Source organism: Coffea eugenioides, chromosome 3 (genome assembly GCF_003713205.1).
Source record: "Coffea eugenioides isolate CCC68of chromosome 3, Ceug_1.0, whole genome shotgun sequence".
NCBI lineage: Eukaryota > Viridiplantae > Streptophyta > Magnoliopsida > Gentianales > Rubiaceae > Coffea > Coffea eugenioides.
Genome location: NC_040037.1, coordinates 17907251 through 17917122, shown reverse-complemented (window position 1 = coordinate 17917122; position 9872 = coordinate 17907251). Strand labels below are relative to the sequence as shown.

Below are 9872 nucleotides of genomic sequence, written 5' to 3'. Positions count from 1 at the left end.
TTTGGAAAATATACTGTCAAGCAACTTTGCATAATCCATGTCAAGGAAATATAAAAGTGTTCATCGTCATTAAGGAAGCAGGTGAAAAGTGTTCCTTCTCCAAGAGGCACTCGAGTCATCTTTTTCTGTAGATTCAGTAGGAAAAATTAGCGGTAGAAGATAAAAATGGTCAATCTCATGGAAGCTTTCATTGCTTTAAATTTCTTGGCCCATTGGAATAGACATCATACGTGTTTCAATCTCAAAATTAAATGAAAACAAAGAAAGTGGGGCAGAGCAAGAAGACCTCTGAAGTCTTCCATGTACAAATAGGATAAATGCTAGCTTTATTTGTGGTGCAGAGTAACAACGTCTGCCAACTTCAGTTGAACTTGAAAGCAATCATGGGTTCCTTCAAAATAATCTCCATATTCGTTCTGGTAGTCCTACTTTTCCCATCTTTTCACCCCAAATGCGGAGCTTCAGCTTCTGCTGAAGAGGGTGCTGCTCTTTTGAAATGGAAAGCCAGTTTTCGGAACCAGAACAACAGCTTCCTAACCTCATGGAACCTTCAATTCATCAACGCCAAAAAGTCGTCTATCCTTCCTTGCACTTGGGCTGGTATTTCCTGCATTGACGGAAGAGTCAACAGATTGAACCTTTCAGATTGGAGCATTGAAGGTAGCCTCTATGATTTCCCATTCTCATCCCTCCCAAATCTTGAATATCTTGATCTCCGCTTTAACCAGATCTTTGGCAGTATACCAAAACAAATAGGTAACCTGTCGAAACTCATTTATCTTGATTTCTGGGCTAATGAGCTGTCAGGCAAAATCCCGCCTGAAATTTGCAACTTGAGAAACTTGACTCATTTAGGTTTTGGAAGAAATCAACTTTCAGGTCCCATTCCCATGGCAATGGGGAATCTGATCTCACTTCAGTTTCTTTCCTTGTGTCAAAATAATCTTACAGGTGCAATTCCAAAGTCACTAGGCAATTTAACCAATTTGATTATGCTATATCTCTATGAAAATCAACTTTCAAGTTCAATTTTCAAAGAAGTGGGTGATCTGAAATTCCTTACCGATATGGAATTATCTGACAATCAACTTAATGGTTCAATTCCTGTTTCAATTGGAAACTTGAGTAAATTGGAAACACTGTATCTCTTTAACAATCAATTTTCTGATTCAATTCCGGTCACTTTTGGTAATCTCAATAGGCTGGTAAATCTAAGCCTTTACCAAAATCACCTATCTGGTCCCATTCCTCCAGTGATAGGGAATTTGAGCTCACTTCAATTTCTTTACTTGTATCAAAATAATCTCACTGGTGCAATCCCAAATTCACTATATAACTTGACCAATGTGATTGGACTAGATCTCTCTTACAATCAACTTTCAGGTTCAATCCCTGCTTCAATTGGTAACTTGAGTGACTTGGAACTTTTGGCTCTCCATGAGAATCAATTTTCTAGTACCATTCCGCCCACTTTTGGTAACCTCAATAGGCTGGTGGATCTAAAGCTTTTCCGTAATCACCTCTCTGGTCCAATTCCTAGTGCTATGGGGAATCTGATCTCACTTCAGCTTCTTTCCTTGGGCGACAATAATCTTATCAGTGCGATCCCAAATTCATTAGGAAATTTGACCAATTTAATTGAACTGTATCTCCAAAACAATCAATTTTCTGGTTCAATTCCGGTCACTTTTGGTAATCTCAATAGGTTGGTGAATCTAAGCCTTGACCAAAATCACCTATCTGGTCACATTCCTCCAGTGATAGGGAATTTGAGCTCACTTCAGTTTCTTTACCTATATCAAAATAATCTCACTGGTGCAATCCCAAAGTCACTAGGTAATTTGACCAATTTGATTGGACTAGATCTCTCTTACAATCAACTTTCAGGTTCAATCCCTGCTTCAATTGGTAACTTGAGTAACTTTGGAGTACTGTATCTCTACAACAATCAATTTTCTGGTTCAATTCCAGCTACTTTTGGTAACCTCAATAGGCTGGTGAAACTAGATCTCGCTTTCAATCAACTTTCGGGTTCAATTCCTGTTTCAATTGGAAACTTGAGTGACTTAGAAATTTTGGCTCTGGCAGAAAATCAATTTTCTGGTACCATTCCACAAGCGCTTGGAAACCTGAATAAGTTGGTTGCTTTGAGATTGTTTAGAAATCAGTTCTCTGGTCCATTGCCAGAACTATTATGTCAAAGTGGAATTCTCCAAAACATTTCTGTATCTGAGAACATGCTTACTGGTCCAATCCCTAAAAGCTTGCAAAACTGCTCAAGCTTAGTTAGGGCCCGTTTCAACGGTAACCGTTTCCAAGGAAACTTATCAGAAATGTTTGGAATCTATCCAGTCCTGGATTTCATTGATCTCAGCAATAACCAATTCTATGGGAAACTCTCCAGCAACTGGGGTAAATGCAAAATGCTGAAAGCCCTTATAGTTGCAAAGAATAACATCATGGGTGGTATACCTCTGGAAATTGGAAATTTGACTCAACTACATACACTTAATCTTTCTTCGAATTATTTATCAGGGGAGATACCGAGGGAAGTTGGGAAGTTAGCTTCTATGTTTAAACTAGATTTACATGACAACCAACTTACTGGTGGTATACCTCAAGAATTGGGAGTGTTAATGGAATTTCTAGACCTGTCCGCAAACTCCTTGAATGGAACTTTACCAGAACTTCTGGGAGATTTGAAACACTTGTTTCACATGAACTTGAGCAATAATGTTTTAAGTCAAAATATTCCATTGCAGATTGGGAAGTTAACCCAACTTTCTGAACTGGATTTGAGTCAAAATTTCTTCACAGGAGAGATACCATCTGATTTTCAAAATTTGCAGAGTTTGGGGACATTGGATCTCTCCCAGAATAACCTCTCTGGTTTGATCCCAAAGGCTTTGGCAGAATTGCCTGGTTTATTGCACATTAATCTTTCTTTTAATAATTTGGAGGGCCCAATTCCGAGTGGTAGAGCTTTTGTGAATCTAACCTTCGAAGAAGTAAAGGGAAATAAAGGTTTGTGTGGCAATATTACAGCGTTACAAGCCTGTGAAAGTTCCCGGTTGATTAAAAAGCATGTCAACGATAAAAGCAAGGAACTTGTTCTCATAATTGTATTACCTCTTCTGGGATCGTGCATACTTCTTGGTGCATTGTTCGGTGTTCTCAGATTGCGTGATTGGAGAAAACAAAATTCGAGAGCGGGAGATACGGAGGTGAATAAGGGCGGTTTATTTGCCATATGTGCTTATGATGGCAAAGCATTGTATAAAGAAATCGTGAGGTCTACAGAAGAGTTCAGTGAAACATTTTGCATTGGGAAAGGAGGTTATGGAAGTGTTTACAAAGCACAGCTTCCATCAGGAGAGGTAGTAGCTGTAAAAAGACTTCACAACGTACCTAATGTGGCAAAGGATAAAAGTTTCTTGAATGAGATCAGGGCCTTGACAGAAATCAAGCATCGGAACATTGTGAAACTCTTTGGCTTCTGCTCAAATGCTCAGCATTCAATTTTGGTTTATGAGTACCTCGAAAGGGGAAGCTTGGCCAAAATCTTGAGCATAGAAGAAGCAGCTAAGGAACTAGACTGGCAAAAGAGGTTGAATATCATCAAAGGCATCGCTCATGGTTTGTCTTACATGCATCATGATTGTTCACCACCAATTGTACACCGAGACATATCAAGCAACAACATTTTGCTTGATCCAGAATGCGAGGCTCATGTTTCAGATTTTGGCAGTTCCAAGTTTCTCAGAATAGACTCATCTAACTGGAGTTCTCTTGCAGGCACATATGGATATGTTGCACCAGGTAATAAAATTATTTTTTTTCCTTTTCCTGTCACTAATTTGTTAACTAGTAAATTCAAGTATGATCACATATCATGAAAAATCATTTTCCAACTCTCTTTTGCAGAATTTGCCTACACGATGAAAGTTAACGAGAAGTGTGATGTTTATAGCTTTGGGGTCCTGACAATGGAAGTAATCAAAGGAAAGCATCCTGGTGACTTGATTGCTAATCTATTGTCTTCAAAGCCTGAAGAGATAGAATTAAAAGACTTGCTAGACCAAAGACTTCTGCATCCCAATCAACAAATTGAAAAGAGTCTGATATCCATACTCAAACTAGCAAGAGAATGTCTACATGTTGATCCTCAATGTAGGCCAACAATGCTCATTATTTCCAGGTTGATATCTATATGTTGATCCTCAATGTAGGCCATGTGAACCTCTTGTCCATTTCTTTTGTTGTTAAATTAATAGATGAATCAGATATGCTGAACTTGGATGATGTTTTTGGTTTTGCAGGTATCTTGCCTCCTATTAAATACAGACTGCAGTGCCCTATCCCTTCCCCACCCCTCCCCACCCCCCATCGCAGCACTATCAGGCATCAGCAGAAGATGATATGATGCAGAGTATGTATTCTGTGTAAAAATAAACTCTGCCTAGCCAATAGAGTTTTATGAAATTGAAGCAAAAACTAGCATAGGGAGGAAATTGAGAGTTTGGAAATGTATGGTAATCTTATCCTGAAAGTAATTATTCTATGACTTTGTCTTCGGTCTTAATAGTCTTCGATCTACATTTATTATCTCCTTGAAAATCAAGAGTTTCTTAGTTTTCTGCCACACTATGCAAACTAATAACAAGTAATTTTTAAAATTGTACAGTGAAAAGTAATAAAGAGCTCCGGTGCTGTTTACCTTAGTTTATAGTCCATACAACTGATCTTCTCAATTTAGCTTAATTAAGAGATGCAAATTGAGAGCGATTAATTCTTGAGAATTATAAAACTAAGTGTGTGTCTTCGTCTAACACTGTGTAGAAAAATGCTGGGAGAGATTCTGCATAAAACAAGAAACACTCCTGTGGCTTGTAATGACATAGGCTAATAAAGATTTGCTGTTGTGTTCTGATTTAATTTGCAGCGGCTGCGAGCTTCTTTCTATTCCTTTTGCTTATGAAATTTATTGGAGTTAGAAATTTATAAGGGGTATGCCCCGTATTTTGTTGTGTATTATTAAAATCTTATCTACCAAAAAATGTTCACAAATCTATTCTTAAAAATCGAGGGTTGGCTCCTGTAATTTCCTAAAAATGACCCTTGGTATTTATATATTAGGAATTTAAGATATGATAATTTTCCTTTATCATATTTATGAAGTAAATACCGCCTCGGAACCAATAGCCATTTGGGCTGCTACCATAGTGTTTAAGGTTGAGTGGGGTGGGAGATCAAGATTTCAAATCTTATCTTCTACTATTTGTCATTATATACGGCTCTCATTTTAAGTAACTGTCATTTTAATTGACTTAAATTTATATGGGTGCATAGAGCACTCGTCTGGTTCGTTGATTTTTTCATGGTCCAATTGGACCCTTCTCATGATATAAGTTTGCGTAAGAGTAGAAATAAGTTTAAAATAGACAAATGTCGATTGAAAAAAAAAAAAAATGTACGCGCCTCAGATTAAGGTACAACGCCTATCCAGACATCAAGTTGTGGGATATGTATAGAAGTAATATTGGGCCGGGGCAAAAGCAGAATGACAGAAACATACCTGGGCCATGAGCGATCTACAACCAGAAAAGATAAATTGTTGAACAGATAAGCAACTTCTGGTTGCTAGTTGGAGCCCAGATTTGACCTGGATTAACCCCTGAAATCATAATATTCTTTGTGCAAGTAGGTCTGAAATTAGCCTTGTTGATAGTAAGTTTTTTGTAAGTTTGTCTGCTAACAAGTTTTTTAAAACTTTACTCAGTAATCTCAAAAAAACTTCTCAAAGTTTTAAACTATACACTTCAAAATTATTCAAAAAAAAAAAAACACGTCAAATTTTTTTAAATAACTTCCTACATATGATCCGATGTGACCCGTTTATTGACATTTAAAATAATTTAATAACATAAAAATTATTTTTATCTAATACACTAAATCATTCTTTTTTTCAAAGGCATTAATATTAATCCTAAATGAATTTATTTAACTTGTGTGAAGTTGAAATTATTATATTTGGACAAATAATATATTATGTTATTTTTTACTTTTATGCTGTTTTAATTTATTTTATATTTGGTTTGGAATAAAACACTTTTACGGTATTTAATTTATTTTAGATTTGGTTTGAAATTATTTATTTAAATTTTTATTACTTGATGATGTAATTAATTTTGTGAGAAATTGATTTTATTAGAAATTACAGTGATAAATTAATAAATTAAAATTAAGTTTCGGGTCATTTCGGGTCGACCCGCCAACTCGTCAACCTGAAATTTTCGGGTTCGTGTCAGGTATCCTGACCCGTTTCGGATTGGCGGGTCTGGTTCGGGTCACCCCTACAAAAAACTCAATTGCCAAACGGAGGTGTGGTCCTTTTCTCTCAAAACGTTTTTACATAACGTATTTTTCAATCTTTTTTACTTTACATATATTATTTTTTTTTACTTTACATATATTAAATTGTTACAATATATTTTTTATAAAAATTTCAAAAAATAACAATCCAAACCAGATATAAAATTTTTGACTCAGTAATTCTAATCCTGATAATCGGATTAAGGATGCTAAATTGCTTGTTCGTACATTGTCAAGTTGCAAGGTTCAGTAGGTGTCTCGGTGAAACATGAAACAATGAGGTAGCTCATTGTCTACATAGACATGCAAGAGAGGTAATTCATTGTCTAGCTCATTGATCGGAGTTTTTAAGTTTCCATCTTTTGTAACATTCGCTGTGTTCAGGGACATTTAAGTTTGATGGAATGAAATTTCACGATCTTATTTATTAATTACTATTTAAAATAAAATCTTGATTAAAGAAAATCTTATTGACACGAAATTTTACATTGCAAACTTGCAAATAAAAACCACACTAAAGTGAAGTGTTAGGTACACTCCTATTTTATTAATCATATTTCTACTATCATTTTAATCATATAATTTTCATCTATTAAATTATATAATTAAATAAAGGAAAATTTGTCCAATTGGTCCCTAACATTTTCACAAAAAAAAATTTTAGTTTCTAGCATTTAAAATCAGCCAGAATAATCTCTAACATATAAATTATGAACCAATTTGGTCCTGATGCTCATATTTGCTCATTTTTTTGGCTAAAAATAGCACGCGCTCTCTCACGTGGGCATAATTTAAAGGGAAAAATCGAAAAACATACTTCGCTCTTCCGGATGAACATGAGATTGTTTAGAAAGCTTACTTCATAATTTGGGTAGCCATAGAATCTTCTCCTTGGATTTACAAGTTTCCAAGAAGTCACAATGAGGGGTTCCTTTTCACAAAAACATCGCTCGTTGTTTGGATCTATCGTATTCTTCAATAGGTTAGCTTCTTCTTTGCATTTTCTTGCTATTCTTCCTCAATTGCACAGCCATCCAGTTGCAGCTGCGTTTTCCCTCTTCAAATTTGGTTTTGATGCAAGGCAATTATGGTTTAATTGGGAAAATATGAAGGAAAGGTGGAAAACTCAACCAAAAAAGAAGTGTATTTTCTGATTTTGCCCTTGAAATTATACCCACGTAAGAGATGTGTGCTATTTTTTAATTGGAGAAATGAGCAAATACGAGCATTAGGATCAAACTGACTCGTAATTTTTATGTTAGGGACTATTTTGGCTGATTTTAAATATTAAGAATTAAAAAAAAATTTAAAAATGTTAGGGATCAATTTGATAAATTTTCCTAAAATAAATAATGAGGATGTAAATAATAAAAAAATAAAGTGCAAACACCATTTTCTTCTCCTTGACAAATTAAAAACATGAATGAATAAATTAGAAGGCATTAGTCACAGCATGAGGTGACGAGAACAAGACACGTTACCGCATCCAACAAGTGGCACTCATCCCCCTCTCCCACCTTGCCAACGAATTCTCAATGCCTTGGCTGCCAGCCAGCCTGCTACTCGGCCTATCTTCCCCAGGCAGAATCCTCTCCTCTACCTCTCGATCCATATTTCTTTCCCTTGACCCAACATAGCATTTTCCACCGTCAATAACGACATTAAAGACCCACACCCACAACATATTTTTCTTCAGCAGCAAAATAAATAAAAGTTGAGGAAATGAATCGTGTAGATGATGATACCAAAGAAACTGTTACGTTCAGAGCCGTAAGCAGAGACGAGGAGGGGCGAAAGCGTGCGGAGAAAGTGGAAATAGACAGTCACAACGTGGACACGCTTAAGTACATAGAAAAGAAACTGATTGACAAGGGCGTGCAGAGACAAGACCATCGTCCTATTGATGGGATTCCGTTAGGCCGTCAGCATAAGTCCGGTCACGGGGGAAAGCATACTTGGGAGGGTCCCAGGGACACTGCGGAGAATGAACTGGGTGCAGCTCCTCCTGCCATAGATGAAAACGATCCAAACTATGTGGATGAGGCGGCGGACAGAATACTTAGGGGGGAGGTTAGTGGAGTCGCCGGATTGGTGGTCGGAGAGTTGGAGCTCCCTAAAGTTGCTGAAGAAGGTGTGGCTAGGATTGATGTTGATCCTCAATTGCAGACCAATATTTAGTTTTTGTTTTTTCAATTGGAATGATTTTATTTTGTAACTGGGGAAGTTTAGTTTGTAGGCATGCAAACTTTGTGCTTTTCTTTTTATTTTTATTTTCTGGGTAACTTAAACTCAGGCTTTTCTGCCTTTCTTTAGCAGCCCTGCTGTCTAGGTAGCAGTAACATTTTTTGTGGTCGCTTTTAGTTCCCCCCCCCCTCCAAGTAAAATCAGCACTTCTGAGTTCATTTCTCAATAAGCACCAGTATTAGTGTGCAACTGTAATTGAATGCTTGATGGAATAAAGAAACATCTTTCCTGTTGAATTTTAATGTTTCCAATAAAATTGGGAGCAAATTATCTAGTAGTCATTAAACCTTTGAATATCCTTAGCTTAAAATCACTGATTGAGGATATCCTTAGCTTAAAATCACTGTTTCGAATGTGCTCATTTTGTTTAGACAATGATGATGATAACATAGCTTGTAACAGTGTTAGTTCTTATGCCAAGGCATTTTGTTGGATGAGGAATTCCTTGTTCCTCCTAGTTCTTGAACACGTTGTGTGTAGCTTTTCGGGCCTTTGCTCGATGTGTAAACATTTTTATTGATCAATGCAAGAGTACTAGCGTTTTGAAAAAAAAAATTAAACCTTTGAATAGTTGAGTTTGGGTAATTCAAATATTAATGGTATATTTTTACTCACTGAACTATTATATTTAAAATAAATTTTGAGTCATTGTTAATTCTATCAAATTGAACTATTAATAATGTGCCTTGTGAATCGTGCATACGTTCAAATTTAGTAGAGTTAATGATGAAATCAGACGAAATGTTCTAAAATATATATTTTGATAGTTAGATAAGTAGAAATATAATATTATTTAAATTCACACATTCGATAGTAGAAATGTAATATTAATCATTAAGTGATCAACTTTTGACTATTGAAAAAGTTTAGTGACTATCGAAATACTTTACTTTAAAATTGGAGTTTCAACACTTTTGAAGCTACGCGAATCTTCCAGCAATTTAAATTGCACTGGATGGTGTTGGTTGGTGGGTTCTATCTTAAATTGTGCTTTGCACCAACGCTTTCTTTAACCTCTGGGTGTTTCTAATCTAATTTGTTTAGCACTATTTATCGACTTGTCGGAAAAAGACACTTTCGAAGCTACGCGAATCTTCCAGCAATTTAAATTGCACTGGATGGTGTTGGTTGGTGGGTTCTACCTTAAATTGTACTTTGCACCAACGCTTTCTTTAACCTCTGGGTGTTTCTAATCTAATTTGTTTAGCACTATTTATCGACTTGTCGGAAAAAGACACTTTCGAAGCTATGCGAAT

At 36.1% G+C, this 9872-nt stretch overlaps 2 protein-coding genes across 2 annotated transcripts; both read left to right on the top strand.

Moving 5' to 3' along the window:
• Positions 1-360: 360 nt before the first annotated feature.
• Positions 361-4377, top strand: LOC113764499 (MDIS1-interacting receptor like kinase 2-like). The gene is made up of 4 exons (XM_027308419.1): positions 361-660; positions 1384-3819; positions 3925-4198; positions 4320-4377. The coding sequence occupies exons 1-4, from the start codon at positions 384-386 to the stop codon at positions 4336-4338; spliced, it is 3006 nt and encodes a 1001-aa protein (XP_027164220.1). The 5' UTR covers positions 361-383; the 3' UTR covers positions 4339-4377.
• A 3717-nt stretch (positions 4378-8094) lies between these two features.
• LOC113766224 lies at positions 8095-8550 on the top strand. The gene has a single exon (XM_027310436.1). The coding sequence runs from the start codon at positions 8095-8097 to the stop codon at positions 8548-8550; it is 456 nt and encodes a 151-aa protein (XP_027166237.1).
• Positions 8551-9872: the final 1322 nt, after the last annotated feature.